At 44.5% G+C, this 18,103-nt stretch overlaps 1 protein-coding gene across 3 annotated transcripts in view; it reads right to left on the bottom strand.

Annotated features, from left to right (window-relative positions):
• The window catches only part of BLTP3A (bridge-like lipid transfer protein family member 3A), a 571,303-nt gene that overhangs the window by 158,035 nt on the left and 395,165 nt on the right, over window positions 1-18,103 (bottom strand). For all 3 annotated transcript variants that reach the window (XM_078644270.1, XM_078644271.1, XM_078644272.1), the window contains exon 14: window positions 9,684-11,140. In XM_078644270.1, the coding sequence (XP_078500396.1) occupies window positions 9,684-11,140 (1,457 nt within the window). The remainder of the gene's footprint in view (window positions 1-9,683; window positions 11,141-18,103) is intronic.

Here is an 18,103-nt window from a genome sequence, read left to right as displayed (position 1 = left end):
CAGTAGTGCTGAGTGGGCCGGTTGGGGAGAGTCTCTGGACTAGCACTGTGTAATTGTTAAGTCACATCCCCTAAAGTAACAAGCAGTCTGACATTTAAGATTTCTTAGTGGTGATCGCACTGAGCCTATTTAACCTTAACTACGTTATTGAAAAAGTGATAACATGTTTTTGGAGGCTGGGTGGATAAACTGAAAAACTGGTCACTTGGATTGAAAATGGGAGTCAGACATTCTAAATAATGTACAAGCGTTGCAATAATCTCCAACCGTATCCATTCCTCTTTTTTTCGAAGTACATTTTTCATTTCATTGTATTTACTAGCCCAGTCCATTCAAATCTTCCTAATTTAAATATAAGGCATTTGTATAAGTTGGCCACATAATCAAAACATGCATTCTTAGTGCTTATGTAAGTATTGTTCAGCGGCTGCAACAGTCACACTCTTCTGATGCCTTTAGACAAATGATTAGGCCCTTTTGACATTCTTAAAAAACACGTGCCTCACAAGTTATGCACAGATGTCTACAGCAGCAGGAGCATTTACCCAGTAAGCTTTCTAGATTTTTGGCTTTGCATTTTCTCAAAAAACGATCATAAATGGAAGCATGTACTGGATATGAATTTGGCAATAACCATCTGTCTTTACCAATAGGTATATGAAGTTAATTTTACAAACTTGGAGCCATTGTCTAACATCCAACGGCTTCCGGTGAAATTAATACAGCGACCACTGTTTGACCTGAAGTTCGTGCACATCTCCCTCAACACTCATCACTTATGGCAGAGGTGTCCCTAAAATACAGAAGAGCATGTGCATATGTCTTGTTCATAAGTGGGGGTAAAGGGGGGAGATGGGGGGGAACCTTGTTGTGCATGACACTTTAGTTTAGGCTTCGTAACTATCTTGAACTACTGTTAAAATGAAACTGCAACTCCCATAATGCAACATGCTTATAAATAGAAAGCCAGGGCTGGCTGTGTCACACCTGACAGCCTTGCATTACAAAGATCTACCTTCAAATTTTGACTGCAATGCTGTAGCTTTCTGTGAATGGAGAGGAAGTATTATTAAATTATTGAAGGCGAGATTCACACGTTCTACAAACTATAAATGCAGGGTTTAATGTGTACTTCCTGGAAAATGGTTTTTAGATTAGTGTACATTAGATAATAAGTCCATATTAGATCATTAATATCTACGTATTCGATATTTCTGACTATCCGTGTTGATTACAGGTGTTTTGCAAAAGCAGAACTAGAGTAATTTACTATTCTTCTGATATCTTACATTAATGTTATGCAGATACATGCATGTATGTGCACATGCTCTGCGAATAAAGATAACCAATCCATGGAGCTCTCTCACGTGGGACAATAAATAATCTACTGTTTGTTCTTCTCTACTCGGAAGTCCCTAAGTGTAAGGTAGGGGGGGGGGGGGGGGGGGGGGGAGTAGATACAGCAGCAATGTGCTGCTTTCTGGAGGGGTGGGCTTGTCCCTTTAAATTCAAAATTGCAGCAACACCGGGCAAGGCAATGTTTGTTTTGTAGAAAGATAGTGTGAGGATTTTTGTATTCACTTGAGACAGAGAGCGCGGGAGAGACAGAGCGCAGGAGAGACAGAACGCGGGAGAGAAGGAGAGAGAGGGAGAGAGCGCGCACGAGCCTGGGAGTGCTACGTGCACAGTCTGCTGTTTTTCGAAGCACATACTCGTGCTTGTGGCAGCACCCCTGCGTTCTCCCGCAAGGTGTATGCCGCCACAAGCACGAGTATGTGCTTGGAAAAAAAGCTGTACGACGGCTAAAGGTCTCCTATGCAGCGCTTGCGTGCTGCGTAGGCGAGACCTAAAAAGGTTAACTTACCTGCTTTGTAGCTTGAAGACTTATCTGGATCCACATGCGATGCATCATTATGACATCTCGTGGTTGGGCCGGAATTGTCTCTTCTTCTTTACTGCTCTGCCAGGAGTGCTGCATTCGAATATGGCCTTGAAGCCCCGCCCACTCTCCGTCCATATTTGTCATTAGCTTGTGTCATTGTCCTTCCAAAATGTTGGCTTATGATTTGTAAATAGGCTTGTTAGTCCCTGCTTAGTCCCGCCTTGTCTTCATTTGTAACCGCCCATGAGGACTGGCCCTTTTACTTAGTTTGTTACATGCTACGTCTTATTTAGTCTGTAAGCACTGTTTTCTTTAATGAGTTTCAACCACTGCAGGCATGACATGCTTTCCTGCAATATTCAGAGCACCATGCGTGCTTTCACTTTCAAGCAGACCGGGACACTGGCGGCCGCTTCTTTGAAATGCAAAAGGTCTCGCAATTACAAGAGTTTGAGCTATTTGCATTGTAAATGACAATGCCTTTTATATATGTGTTATTATCAAAACTGATAAATAAAAGGCATTGTCAAACTCTCAAACTCTCGCAAATACGAGACCTATTTCATTGCAAATGCTTGTTTTTCTCTCTGGCTTTATCAGCTGTTTGGTGATTTGTCCATCCCTCTGTGGCATCAGACACACCCCAATGTCTCCGAATGTGGTTGCCATCTTCAGATCGTTTTTTGCCCTTCTGGTGACCTCTAATGTTTGTGGAATTAACAGCTTTTGTTGTTATACGATTTATTGACCTCTTGCTTACTCTCACCTTTTCTATAGGGAGCGAGAAGGTTGCATGTGAATCAAGTAAAGTCTTCAAGCTGCAAATCTGCTCTTACAGGTAAGTCAATCTTCTTGTTTTTTAGTGTGAATCTTTTCTGTAATCAAGAGCTGTGCATAGATTATAAAGGCTATTCACCCCACTTTGGATGTTGGGCTGAAGTGAATGTGAGGTTTAAATAGATATCTTAGAACTTTGTATCCCGCCTGTGCCTTTCGTTAGTTTGTATGTCAATGCAGTAGTGGCTTGTGAAATTGTGAACTGATGACTAGGTAGCTGCCATGCAGATGTGGACATCGACACTAATTGACTAATGTGGCTCCTTTCGTTCTAGTTCAGCATACTCTTGGTTTTGTATTTGGGGTGTCACCCCTGCCTCCTTGTAACACGTTTGGATTGTTTCAACTATCCACCTTGTGATGGTACCTTTTGCGGCAGTCTTCCTGACAACTTCTGTGTTTAGGGTTCGTTCTACTGAGGTTTTGGTAGCTGAAATAAACCTGGCAGTTGTACTGCCTGGTAATAACATGGAAGTGACTTAGGGCAGAAAATGTGGGTGAGCTCATGACCACCTTGTCCTTGTGTATGTGTAAGTATGGCTCCTGCACTGTGAAGGTCTGTTGCTCACTGGCTCTTCGTAGTGATGTAATGGCTATCACGAAGGCTCTTTTCAACGTCAGAAATGGGAGTCCTGCTTTATGCATGGCCATGACTTCATTAGTTGAGTTAGTAGCTGGTTAAGGGTCTGCATTAGAGTGGGTGATGATTTTGGTGACGCGAGTCTCTTTACCCCTTCTAGAAAGACTTTGAGTACTGGTGTGGTAAAGAAACATTTCCCTACACTACCCCTTCTGTATGTCGTTATAGTTGCTGGGCGTACCTTGATGGATCCATAGGGTAGATGTGTTAGGTATCTTACAATGATAGTGTCCAATAGTGTATTGTCTCTTTCGTACATAAAAGGATAAATCCCTTCCATGTGTCTGTATTACATTTGTGTGTGATTGCTTTAGTAGCCACTTTAAGGATTTCCATGCATCTCTGAGGCAGACCCCAATGCTAAATTCTAAATACTCAGGAGCCATGGATAAGTCGCAGTTAAACACTTGTTCCCACCCTGCATAGCAGTAGATTCTCTTATGCCAGTATCCTCATTACTCTGCTCTGTCTCCATCAGGTGTGAAAACCATGCTTGTCTGGCCCACTGTGGGGCAAATAATATCTTTACACTGTTGTTTGCGGCACTTACTAATCCCAAGAAGTACTACTAAGACTGATGAAAAGACATATTACATTGTCGCTGACCAATTTATTAAAAGGGCATTCCTTTGGGACAGCAGGTGTGGGTACCTCGATGCAAAGTTTTGCTATCATGAATGTTATGTGTTGCGGATAGACGGAGTGCCACAATACTGGAAGATTGTTTGCACCACTTCTTGACTGAGCTCCCAATCGTGTGATTCATCTTTCTTTCTGCCTCTGTTTCGTATACATGATGTATGTATTGATGTCAGTGTAATATTTGTCTGTACAGAGTATTTCCATATCCCCTGTGCTAATGTTGATAGTGTGAACAGTCTTGCACCCTTGTTTATATAGGTAGGACACTGTTATACTGTCTGTTGGTATTTGTAGAAGGCTTTTAGCACTAGAAAAAGTCTTCAATTCTAGGACATGTATGTGCTTCACTGCCTCCTGTGGGTTCTATTGGTCCTTATATGCAGTTTCCTCATATGCGCAATCCATACTGTATAGGATGTGTCTTTTGTGACGATCAGAGATGGTGAAGGCGGTTTGACATGGTTGCCCACAGTCATGTTCTCTTCTTTCCACTACTGAATCTCACTCTGCATGTTTCCTGTGACAACCACTAGATCCTCCTAGTCATCCATTCATTGTCTGTGGCCATTTTGTTTACAATAATTCCTGGATTGGTCTTGTGATGTCTAGCATGTGGGATCAGGCATGTGAGATCAGGAGTATACAGGACACCATCATGCCCAGCAGCCTCATCACAGTTCTCGCTGTCCGAGAAAGTCCCTTCGGGTAGAGGTGAGTTTACTCCCTCAATGTCAAGGCTCTCTTCTGTACAACTGAGTTGTAAAACAGTGCTGTATGATTGGGTTGACCAAAAAAACAGAAAAGATTGTGATTGTCGCATGCACTGTATAATTTTATTCTCAGCTGTGGCTAACACGTTTTCTTCTTCAATAAAAAGAGATTGGGAAAAGACTCTTCTGTATGGGGAGGTACCTCTCCTTCACCATGCTCAAAGACTTTCTCTCTTGGGGATGCAGCGAAGAATTTCTCCATCTTTAAAGAAAAATCCAGCCTGTTAAGTTTTGCTTCATGTCCTGTATGTTCTCTTTGCATTTCGGTCATGAGGTCGTCCTTACCAACCAGTTGTTTAGGTAGGAATGGACATGTATACCCTGCCTTCTCCGATGAGCCGCCACAACTGCAAGGCACTTTATGAAAACTGTGGGCACAGATGGATCACAAACAGCATTACCCTGAAGCGATCATGTGAGTTGTTGACCACAAAACAGAGATACTTTTTGTGCTTTGTGTTCATCAGGATATCGAAATAGGCGATGTTGAACTCTATGGTCACCATGTAGTCTCCTTTCACCATCCTCTGTATGACCCTCTGCAGTGTTGTCATTCTGAACCCTTGTGTTTTTATTAATTTGTTTAGAAATCTGATGTTTATGTTTGGTCTAAAAGTCAAATATTTTTGGGGATGAGGAGGTATACTGAATACGCTCCTCGATTATTTCCTTCTTTTGAATGTCCTCAGACTTCTTTGTACACTAACTCCTTTATCCCCTGTTGCAGGGGTGTCAGTTATTGTCCTTTGGAAGCCCTTTCATTTGGCTTGGTGGGATATTCCGTGGTTCTATGTTGTATTGTGCTGAATTAAGTTTAGCACCCATTTGGGGAGATGATCTTGCTTCGCTCCTGGAGGAACCCTCCTAGACTGCCCCCCACATGTTTGATACCAGAGGCCTCCTTTACGCAATCACTTTCTTGAGGGCACTGCATGTGTTGTGGTTTGGCCTTTCCTTGCAGCTATGTCCCGAAAGGACTGTCTCTGGAATAGCAGTGGATACTATGGCATTCCTGTTGACTGAGCAAACCTTGGCTTAGTTGTGTGGCTGGTTGAAAACTCTCTACGCCAGTTAGACTACTGCTGGGTGTCAAACCCAACTTGAATGAGCCCCTATCTTATAGGGCCCCACCTGCCTTGTCCCTTTTCATCAGCTGTAGGGATTCATCTGGAGCAGTTCCAAATAGTGCCACCTCAGTGAATGGAATGCTAATGATGGAGGATTGTACTTTTTGTTTGAAGTCAGAGGCTTTCATTCATGCATGTCTTCAGAGTGTTGTGTCCATGCACAACTGCCTGCTGGTTGTGTCTGATGCATCAAGGACCAATTTCTCACATGTTCACTATTGTCTTGCTTTTTTGAATGACAGCTTTCGTCTTTTTCTTAAATTGCTCAGGGAGGTGTTACATTAGCTCTTCCATCCCCTCCCAGTGCTGGTGTATATACCTATTCAGGAGAGAATTGTAATCTCTCAATTCTTTCCTAACTGTCTTAATCCTCTTGCTCTCCTTCTCCAGTGGGGGGCCTGTGGATGCTGGTGCACTGGCTCTTTTGCAGGCTGTGCAAACTATAATGGAGTCTACTGAAGCATTGATTGTAATGCAGGTCTGTATTTGTGTAAAGTGCCTGTATTTATTGTCCACCCGGGGTGTGACCACCTTACAGGGCTTCTTCTTTGATCCATGATGCTGGGCAAAATAGGTTGGTAGCGGCTCCTCTTCTTTGCAGGGCCCAGGGTTTCTAGTAGGAAGCAAGAATCTGATCTGCCGTCAGTTATATTCTGTACGAGTCTGCTGCTTTTTTGATGGCAGCGTAATACATAGAGATGCTATCTGGTGGTGAAAGGCTAGATGAGTATGAATCTATGCTCTCCTCTGAAGAGTCTGCTTTGAGGTCTTCTCAAGTCTCTTCTGAAGACTTTTCAACACTAGTTGCTCAAATTATTTCCTGCTCCTTGTAGAACAGCTCTTCCTCTTGTTCTTCATTTTTTTATGGAGTCGTCAAACTCCTTCACTTGTAGTAGCTTTGGCTTGAGTCTCTGTATCTTCCTTCTAACCCAGAGTCTTCCTTTTCAGGGTCAAAGAGTTCTAGTTGTTTCAATTTGTGTCCCTCTTTTATCACCTCTTTGGAGTGGAATCAAGTATAGAAGGTTTACCCAAGGGGAGACTGTGCTTTGACCTGTGGTGCTCTTTGGACATGTGTTTCCATATCGGATGCCGGTTGTTTCAATATCATGGGTGCATTTATTGACTACCAATCCAAATGTTCCGGGCTCCATAGCTGTTCTGACTATGGCCCCTTCTGGAGTTCGTCTCTTGAAATGTTTAGTGTCTTTTGACTCTTTTTCGGTGTTTCATTGCTCCTGAGGTTGGCATAGGCCCTTTGACGTCAGTTTCCTAGTCCTGTGCTCGTATGGCATCCTTGGGCATCTCCTCGACGGATGACTGTCCAAGCTGCTTGAGGAAGTCCTGCTTGGTCTCTGACTACATCATTGAGTAGTCGGTCCACCTCTGCTTCTCCCTTACCTGAAAGGTTCTCAGGGAGAATACTTCGCAGGCCTTGCAACCCTCGTAAATAAAATCCTTGGGAAAGCAAGAATAGCACACTTTTTGCTTGTCCTTTCGGACAAGTTTGTGGTAGCAGTTTGGGCAGAATCTAAAGGGGTATTGTCAACATCTAAGGACAACAAACACCCCAGGGGTGCTTTCTATGAACCTGTGGTCAAAGTTATAATGACATACTTGCTTTTCAATGGTTTCCCCAGTATTCTTTGGATTTTTTTTTTTTAGGCCCCAGACAATCTGTATTACTTTTGAGTTGAAACCCCCCACTATTTTAATGTTTCACTGCCCTCTTTTGAAATGTACTTGGTATGCTCTCATGAGAGCGTTATCTTGCGTCCGAACCCAACAGCATAAAAGAACCACCTGAAGAGGACGACCACACACAAGGACTTGGGGGGGGGGGGGGTGCCTCTGACATAACAGAGGGGTGTACAAGCCACCAATGTGTTGATGACGCCAGAGCGAATAAAAAAAGAGGAGACAATTCCGGATGCAACCACTAGATGGAGGAATAAATCACACTGCAAAACACACCTTTTCAGAAAATGTATGCACATGAAAGATTGATTCAATTGGCCAACTTTCAAAATTGCAGCTATTAATATCTTGCAAGTAAGCAAACATATTTAATCCATACAATGTCCTTGGAAAACACGTATAAATAAAATAGCTCCTACTACTGTGAACACACTAAACCGCTGCATGTTTAAACCAACTGTTGTAATGCTTTGGGCTTCAACTATAGGTACTTTGGCATCATACAGGCCTATACACAAAAAACAAGTACACACACAATATGTGCCACATTCAACCTTCAAAGACTATTGAGTAATGCACCTCAGAGTTATTTGCTCAATTGACAAAATACAAGGCAAAACTAAATTTCTTAGACAGTTCAATCATGTATGCGTAATTTGTACGCTTAATATGCATTCACATTATCAAGCATACTCTCCTGTTTGAATAAGCAAATAACGAAGACACTCTAAACTATTGCTCTTTACATGGCGAGGTGCATGCATGTCACAGGTTGGCTGCTTATGGCACACATCCAACTTGGTAAGCAAATAGCTAATATGAAAAATAGAGTCCAATCTTCTGGTAGAATCAATGTCCAGGTGTCGCTGCCAATTATCATGGAGCCATACCTATATCGTTACTTTTTTGCTGTTTAATATGAATATTAAATGCATCACTTTAATCTATGTTCCTTACACCACACATACTTTCCACTTAATAGAAGTCCCTTTTCAGTGTCAAATTACTTTCACATCTTGTTAATGTACAGGCCTAGCTTCCCAAGCATCCCTTCAGAATGGGAATATTATAATTACACACCTAGTGACTGAAACATACTGTACTGCCTGATGAAGTAAAGCCTCATAAGGATCACATTACCTTATAGTTCTTCCCTGAATAAATTAGCATGTTCCCTGTTTAACACAAAAGTATATATTAATTTAAAAAAAAAAAAGAGTAGGAAACACCATTTGGTGAGGGTGGGGAACAAAGTTAAAATGCAGGCTCAAGGAATGAGTGGAGAATGCGGGCCAGTGGAGAAAGACAGAGGTCTTGTCTTTTTCAGGTGAAATTGGGGACGGAGGAAAATGACAAGCTGGTTCTGGGTTGTGAGGAGAGAATATGAAAGTTGTTCAGAAGTGCCAGGGCCATCTCTGAATTTAAACGGTTCATGATTTAAATTAGCCAGCCCATGTTCTTCAAAAGCATACCCTCCTTGCTTCTCCTTATATATACACATCATCATCACCCCAATTGTAGAACAGACATAAAAAGCTAGTGAGAGTAATTCAGAGTTATTAAAACATTCCAGAGTACAGAGAGTTAGCTAAGAAGAGGGTTTGTTAATAAGTGCTGAGAAAAATAAGCATTTCTGTCATTTCTAAGCAGACTCCTATCATGCACAAGGTAGTAGGACAATAGAAAGAGCCAACTTGGAAAGCTAGATGATGTAACGTGTTACGTATGACAAAGATCAAACTGTTACAGGCAAAGCATTATTTGAAAAATGAGCAAGGATGTATGACAATTGCTATATTGATTCTAAGATTGGGCCAAGTACTACTTCAAGCCAAAATGGCTCTCTCCCAGTCCTCTATCCAAAAGAACCACTATGCTGTCTCACACAACCACTAGCCTTAAACGACGCTGCTTGCGCTCACACACTAGCACTATCCTGTGTGTATTACTTGGCCTACCTGAAGGCCAACCTGAAGGCCCTCACTTGCCATACTACACAATAGGAATCTCCTCATCAATCATGCAACAGACGGAGCTTCATGGTGGCACTCACACTCTGCTCACTTCTGATAGACCCATTCCTGACATACCTGGAATGAAGCTTCTGTAAGGAGCTCATCCTTCCCTTGCTGAAGCTTAAGACATCCTTCGTGAGGGAAACTGCCTCCTTGGTGAGATCCATAGTCACGCTTATTGCTTCCTTAGTGGCATCTTTGGTTATGTTCAGAGCACTTGTCAGTTCTGCCTCCAAGTTTTTCATTGAGATGATATCCTGCACACTCATTGATGGGTCCCTGCTGTTAAGAGGCTGCAGTGCCATAGAGGGACTGCTAGTCGGGTCACACCGTTTCGTCTGGAAGCCCTCCACGGCTTCATGAGCCTCATCAAGCACCCCTAAACCCTCAGTGCAGAGATCAGCATTAGTATCCGTACTGTGGGAATTCAGCAGCACCCCGCTGTCAACAATTTCTGTCTTACCATCCAAGGGCCCCAAGTCACTACCCTCTATGTGGTTAGCAGCCACATCCAGAGAGCCATCCCATTTTGATCCTTTTGAATCGGAGGCAAGGGCCTCCCTGCTCTCAGAATGGGAGAGCTCAGACTCTACAAAACTAGTGGTTTCAGAGTCTGCAGAGTGGTGCTCAGGTTCAGAATTCAGGACAGGGGGTAGTAGTAGGGCGATCTCTGCGCTGCTGAAGAGGACACCCATGCAAGAGGTCTGGAGCTGAGTAGAAGGGCCCATCAGCGTCTGAGTGTCCTCGGTCAGCAATTCCTGCAGTTCCTGTAACTCCTCCTTCATTCTAAGCAGCACCAGATATTGATAATGGGTCAACCTGATCTTTACATGAGCTGTAGAGTGCATTAGGATATGAACATCTGCAGACGCCTCCAGTTCCTTGGTTTCTGTCAAGCTGCCACTGCTGCCTCGAGACAGTTCTCCTTCCTGTGGATTTGAGAAAACCTTTTGAAAGTTCTGTTCTGACTTTGACCTTTGACCAATCTGAGTTTCTCCATCCGTGCTAGTGACTGAGGATTGGTAGCTGAGTGAAGGCCTTATAGGGGTTGATGAGGTTTTCAAGAGCTGTCTGGACTCTTGCACCTGCTTGTATCGGTTAGGAAGGCACGCCCAAATAGATAAGGGAAAGGCCGCAATGAAGCAGAGAGGTTTGCCCTTGGAACTTTCAGAACCCTCAAACTGCAGCGAAATTTCAGAAAAGTTAACAGACCACAGATCTGCGGAGGCCCGGATCTTCAAAGCTTCATGTATGGTGCCCCTGTCATTTCCAAGGCCTGGGTCTACTGGGTAGGCGTGGCGCATAAAGAGGTTGTGCAGCAGCCCAAAACTATCCGTTGATTTAGGAAAACGAGAAAAAGTGGCATGGAAGAATTCACATGCAGCAAAATGTCGGAAAAGAGACTGGAGGTCTGTGCAGCTACAGTGTGTGACATGGCGGGTGTTAGTGGCGGTCATGCTGGACATATACACAGAGAGGCACTGAGGGCGGTCAGGGTGATCAGCCATTTTCTTCTCCACAGGGATAGTGAGCTGTGGAGAGAAAAAAAAGACAAGCTAAAATTTCCCAAAAACTAAAAAATATTTTCTCTTGTCTATGCTGCAGTAGATGAAAGCTAAATAATTAGAACATATATAAGCTTTTCTGACAGTGCGTGTAGATCTGAAAAAGAGTGTGTCATGTAAGGAGAGCATATCTACGGTAGCAACCTTCAAATGATTTGCCTATCAATCAACCCAGCCCACCTACGGCCAAGTCAAAATCTGAGAGATGGCTAGCCAGTGCAGGGAGGACTGGAGAGTGCTGATGAAAGAGCTGCAGTCACCACAGTGAGCTTACAAAGGGACTTTTCTGGATAATCCATCAAAAACAAACACACTACAGTAACTTACCCTTTCTTTTCCATAGCAGCAAGCCATTTGCCATTTCATGCAAACCTTTCCTTAGATAGAGCAGAGGTCTTCAAACTGGGGTCTGGCCCCCCTATGGAGGCATTAAGTGATCTCAGGGGGGTGCCTGTCTCTGGTCAAGGGAAGCATCATGCGTTGTTTTAAGTGTTAAAAACATGAGCTTCAGTAAGCCACTTTGTAATGGGTCATCACTAACAACTTTTGTCATTTACATCGTGACTGGGAGCACGTGTAACAAGCATTGGAAATGCAATAGGTCTCGCACCATTAGAGTTAGTGTTTTTAGAATTGTTTATGGGGTTTTTTTGTAAATGTTTAGCATTTTCGTTTCCTGTAGCCAATGCTAAAGTATTACAAATAAAAAAAGCCATAAACATTTCTAAAAGCTCTAACTGAAATGGTCTGAGAACTATTGCACTGTGTGAGGGTGAGGGTGAGTGAGGGTGAGGGTGAGTGAGGGTGGGTGAGGGTGAGTGAGGGTGAGTGAGGGTGAGGGGTTGAGGGTGAGTGAGGGTGAGTGAGGGTGAGGGGTTGAGGTTGAGGGTGAGGTGTTGAGGGTGAGTGAAGGTGAGTGAGGGTGAGGGTGAGTGAGGTGTTGAGGGTGAGTGAGGGTGAGGGTGAGGGTGAGTGAGGGGTTTTGGGTGAGTGAGGGTGAGGGGGAGTAGTTGAGGCTGAGTGAGGGTGAGTGAGGGTGAGTGAGGGGTTGAGGTTGAGGGTGAGGGGTTGAGGGTGAGTGAGTGAGGGTGAGGGGTTGAGGGTGAGTGAGGGTTTGAGGGTGAGGGGTTGAGGGTGAGGGAGGGTGAGTGAGGGTGAGGGGTTGAGGGGGAGGGGTCGAGGGGGAGGGGTTGAGGGTGAGTGAGGGTGAGTGAGTGAGGGGTTGAGGGTGAGTGAGGGTGAGGGGTTGAGGGTGGGTGAGTGAGGGTGAGGGTTTGAGGGTGAGGGGTTGAGGGTGAGTGAGTGAGGGTGAGGGGTTGAGGGTGAGTGAGTGTGAGGGGTTGAGGGTGAGTGAGGTTGAGGGTGGTTGAGTGAGGATGAGTGAGAGTGAGGGTGAGTGAGGGGGTGAGGGTGAGTGAGTGAGGGTGAGGGGGTGAGGGGGAGGAATGCGGCCTGCTCTTCCTACTTGTGTGGCAAGTATTTAAAGTTGCTGCCGTAGCTCAAGCTGCTGAGACGGGGGGACATGGGGGGCTGCGACAAGGAAAGGATTGGCAGGGAGGGCGCAACAGGAAGGCTCTCACTGGACGTGCGTGGCTCCACCTAATGCAGGAAAAGGAGGAGTTTCTGACACAAAATATCTGTTGAAAATTATAAATTTAAGTAGGGAAGCTGTGATTTGTCCCGATTTCCTGGGTCCACTGTGTACAAATCGGCCAGTCAACGAGTGTTTATTCGTGTTTTCTTATGTTGAGGCTTTGTTTTTTTTTTTTTACCCCTTAGTGCAGTCTTCTGCAGTTTGTAGAATATAGCGTGAATTCGATCAGAAGGGATCAGAGCACTTTGCGTAAGCGAGAGTTACATTACACTAGGCCACATGCATTGTTCAAGGCATCAGGAAATTAGGGGATTTGCCCAGAATCTCAAGAGTTTGAGCCAAAACTGAGATTGGAACCGGGTTCCCGAGTTCCAAAGACTGCAGATCGGGCTGAAACACCACATCGCGTTTAGAGGGAGGCAGAACCCACATGATGGAAGCTTGGCTCGTTATGGGGTCGAGGTTCCGGTTTTATGAACATGACAATTTAGCTGTAATGAAATAAAGGATTAAATAACGCAATGCCTTGCAGCCAAAAGGTTAATTTAGATCACGGTTTCCTTTTATTATTTACAGCATTGTTCGGGGGGGGGGGTGGGGGGGGGGATATAGAAACAACACGAGGGTCAGCGTGTGGGTTAAAGTAAAAGCAACATGGTGGAGGGTGTGTGCAGGCAGTGGAGCTAAGCATCAGGATGAGCACAACAGGAAGGGGACCGAGCCCTAGCCGTACTTGCAGTGCTGGGAGACGTGAGGCAAGGGATGGGAGTGGAGGTGAGGGGGTGTTTCTGACGTGAATCCTGTGTTAATGAAAAGAAGGCGAGATCTCACTTCTTATGCTCAGCAGTCAGCTCTGCCACTCCCAGCTCTGTAATTCAAAAGTGAAAGCGCTTGCTAAACAAACAATTCATCCTCTCGTGGTCTAGAAGCTGCAATTTTTCACAAAAACACATATTTCGGATGCTATTTATTAGAAATTTAACAAGCATTTGCACCGGAGGCCAGTACTTACCAGCATAGTCCTAGGTCTGTACAGCATTGATGCTGGCTGCGGGTCGGCGGCTCTTTTGCCGAGGATGATCTTCAGAGCTGGGAAGAGAGCAGTGGGCTAACTCGGGAGGGGGCGGAGCGGGTAAAATAAACAAACGAGACGGAGGGAAGAGAGGGGAGGGGGGAGGAGAAATGCGACACGGCGGGAAGGGGAGGGGGCGGAGCGGGTTAAATTAAACAAACGAGACGGAGGGAAGAGAGGGGAGGGGGGAGGAGAAATGCGACACGGCGGGAAGGGGAGGGGGCGGAGCGGGTTAAATTAAACAAACGAGACGGAGGGAAGAGAGGGGAGGGGGGAGGAGAAATGCGACACGGCGGGAAGGGGAGGGGGCGGAGCGGGTTAAATTAAACAAACAAGACGGACGGAGGAGAGGGGAGGGGGGAGGAGAAATGGTACACAGCGGGAAGGGGAGGGGGCGGAGCGGGTAAAACAAGACGGACGTGCACGCGCTTTTAAGCTCAATGCGCATGCGCATTGAGCTTAAAAGTCACGGGCACTGCAAGGAATCGCCACGATTCCTTGCAGTGGATAAAGAGTGGATAAGCCCCCATAGTCTCGCTTGCTCGATGCGCATGCGCATCGACAGGCGAGACCTAAAAAGAAGTAACAGAGCTTAACTGTAATGTTTAAATATGTTTAGACATATTTAAGCATTGATAATTTAGCAGAATAAGTGAGAAACAATTGAGGCGGAGGGGGGGGGGGGGGGGTGAGGATTTTTTTTTAACAGGGATACAGCATGAAGACGTTTGAAAACCCTTCTATAGAGGAAAGACACACTGGTGTTCAAAATGCCTTTCAAGATCTTCCATAGAAGCAGAATGACATTTTACACATGGAATTTGAATTTCTTACCTGTGTCCTTACAAAAAAAGACAGACCTGAAGCGATCATGTCATTACCTACTACACATTAACTGGCAATCATTAAGTAGCAACTTCTGCTGTGAAAGCATTCGCAGCTCATCAGCATGGCAGTTGGACTATCCCTAAACATTTATCCCAAAGCCAGTATCCTCAGCTACTTTGCTGCAGCAGCACACTTTCCTCCACCACAGTCACAGGGTCTCCTGTCACCACAGGAATTATCTGTGAAGGGATTCTACTTCGGTTTCCTCACTTGGGCCTCCTGAGAGTATATTTACCTATCCTGGGCACATCCAGTCTTCGGGCGTTTAGGTTGAGTCTGTGATTGGGTCAAGAGTGTGTGATGTGCTACCTATCTATGTCCAGCTATTGGAAATAATTGCTATTTGCAAGGATGTTGTACTTACAATCTCTAGCTTTTATACTACGCTCAAACAGCGATGAATACGAAAGCGAATAGGGTGACTGGTGAGCCACTTTACACAATGTACCTTAATGAAGGGCAGACCTGTATCTGTGGAGGCTCCTGATATATTCACACTAATATCTTATCAGCTGATGGTAAGCAGTAAAGAATAGGTGAGGCTTCGTGTCCAACATGCTGGGACTATGAGCAATACAGCAGTGAGAAACAGGATTGTTATCTTGCATGTCATTTCATTCATAGTATTCTGCCTAAGTCTGATATGTCAAGGGTCTAAAGATTTCTCTCCATGCACTCAGATCTTCTTCCAGTTTAGTAATTATATTGAAATGACATCATACACACACCTTCAGCAAGCTGCCATTCTTTCACATGTTCACATCACAGATCCTACTCACCTATCCTGCATCCAAAGTATTGGTATTCGCCTCTTTGATAGTATCAGGCCCATGCCACAATGCAATAATTGTTTTACTCATTCTTGTTAAACAAATTTGCATGAAAACATGACTTTGTGATGGTCACTACTACATTTTTAACACACAATTCACCGACTCCGATTCTCATTGTTTTTTTAATGCCACACTTCATTCTATATCGAATCTCTTTCAACTTTCTCACTGGAGGTGAATGCGGAGGGAAAACAAAAAGGTGAGGGAGAAAAACGAGGACCAGCAAGTGGAATTCAAAATCACAACACTCCTTGTATTCTGAAAAACTCAATTTGATTTAACGTCCCACTACCACTCCCCACAAATGCCAATTCAAAGATCTAAAGTAGGAACAGTCAACATCATGTATGTACAGAGGAGAGGCCAAAAACAATTTTATAGCTTGCAACATTAAGGTCTTCTCGGCCTTACCAAACTTTAATAGGAGGGAATTCACCAATTCGACCTGGGAACAATCCTCTGTATTACTGTGATGAGGGCACTTTTTCCGGAAACCAAAACACACAGCATGTGGGAAGTTTAAGTGCGAAAGAGTCCCCACTCAAACTAAACATAACAACTCTTCAAAGCACATGTAATAATACATCAAGCAAAAGGTTATACATATAGATTCATCTATCTTCGAAATGCAATGCAATAGAAAAGTACAAGAGAGACCGCCAATTTATTTTAACTTATTTTAATCGAACGAATTAATTCAAATTCCAGAAATACTTTAAGCAACAACAAAAAAGTTTTAGTTGTCTTATAAGTGCCCTCAATCAAAGACTTACTGCTCGTGGGTCAATTCAGTTCAGAAAATTAAAAACAAGGTCTCAGTTGTATGCTCCCAGTCCTGGAAACAAGGAGGAAATCTATAAAGTCATCAATTCCATGTCAGGACCAGGGCCGGACTGGGAACTGAAAGCAGCCCTGGCAAAGTTTGCCAGACCAGCCCCCGTTCGGCGCGTGGAAAATGACAGACCAAAATGGTGAATTTTACAGCACACTTTTCATTACATATTCAAATGGGGAGAGGGATGGAAAGAGAGAGAGGGAGCGATAGAGAGAGGGACGAGAGAGAGGGATGGGGAGATAGAGGGAAAGAGAGGAGAGATAGGCAGGGGGAGAAAGAGGGGGGAGAGAAATACAGGGATAGAAAAGAGAGCGAGGGAGGGATAGAGAGAGAGGGAGAGAGAGGAAGGATAGGGAGAAAGGGATAGAGAGTGAGAGAGGAACCGAGAGAGATATGGGGATAAAGAGGGGGGATAGAGGGAGGGAGAAAGAGAGAGGGAGAGAGTGATAGGTATAGAGAGAGATTGAGAGGGATAAATAGAGTGTGTGTGAGGGAACGAGAGAGAGGGATAGAGAAATAGAGAGGGATAGAGAGAGAGAGAGAGGGAGAGAGAGAGAGGGAGGGAGGTAGCAAGAGAGAGAGGGAGAGAGGGAGGGAGCAAGAGAGAGAGGGGGCCAGAGAAAGAAAGAGTGGGAGGGAGGGAGGGAGAAAGAGACAGAGAGAGAGTGGGAGAAAGAGAGGGATAGAGAGGGAGGGAGGGATACAGTGAGTCACACTGTTCCCTTTTCTGTCCACATTTGTCTTTTCTTCTTCCTTTCATCTCTCTTCCACCTCGATTTTTGCTTTTTGTTTCACTCAGTCCCTTCTCTATGTCTCTGACCCTTTTGTCCTTGCCTTTTTCTGGTTTCTCCCTCTGAATGTAGATGAAACTTGCGATCAAAATAAACCGATGATGAGATTTTTTCATGCTGTCCAGGGGCAGTGCTACGAAATATAAGAGGTGGGCCTTCCAAAACATAGTTCTTTTTTTGTGTTTTAGGTTTTGAATATTTCAGGAATGCCGACATTAAAATGCATTCATATGACGAGGAAATATATAGCTGCTATAAATACGAATAAGGTGCTCTAGACCATACAGATGTTTTATACACTGGATTTAGCACAACCCTGGGCTCACAAACTCCAGCTAGTGCGTTATTGTGTGATGGGTGTATCCGGTGTGGCCTTGCTGAAGCTTGGAGCCACCGAGCCACCTTTAATAAGATATGTAATGCACCTGTGATAATAGGCAATTGAGGTCACGTCAGCATCACAGAGAAATCCTGGTTGAACACAACGGCAAGCCCAGATCTTGCTTTACTACTCTTGCGCGAGGCATTTCAGACATTAATTAGTGGCAATGTGGTAATAGCGGGATCCTCCCCTTCTTAAAGAGATTTGCTTGTACCTGCTGGATTTACAGTCAGGTAGCCACTCTGTGAAAAGGCACATTTAAAAGGAGGTGTGCTCACAATGCAAAAAAAAAAAAAGGAAAAATACAAAAGCTTTTATTTTATATTGTCGGAATTGCCAAAACGATCACAGTTTGACTTGTGTGCCTCGTGAGATCAGAGTGAATTGGCAAAAACAGGCTCACCCCTGCAGTAAGGACGGGGCACGCTGGGGTGTTCATTACATGCACGAGGTTCAATCAGAGGTGCGGCAGGGAGAGAGTGCCCCCCTCCTCCCGTGCAACAATTACAGACATCGAAAGGTGGATGGGTCAGTT

Source organism: Lissotriton helveticus, chromosome 5_1 (genome assembly GCF_964261635.1).
Source record: "Lissotriton helveticus chromosome 5_1, aLisHel1.1, whole genome shotgun sequence".
NCBI classification, from domain to species: Eukaryota; Metazoa; Chordata; class Amphibia; order Caudata; family Salamandridae; genus Lissotriton; species Lissotriton helveticus.
The sequence above is the reverse complement of the archived record's forward strand: the minus strand, read 5'-3'. Positions and strand labels throughout refer to the sequence as shown.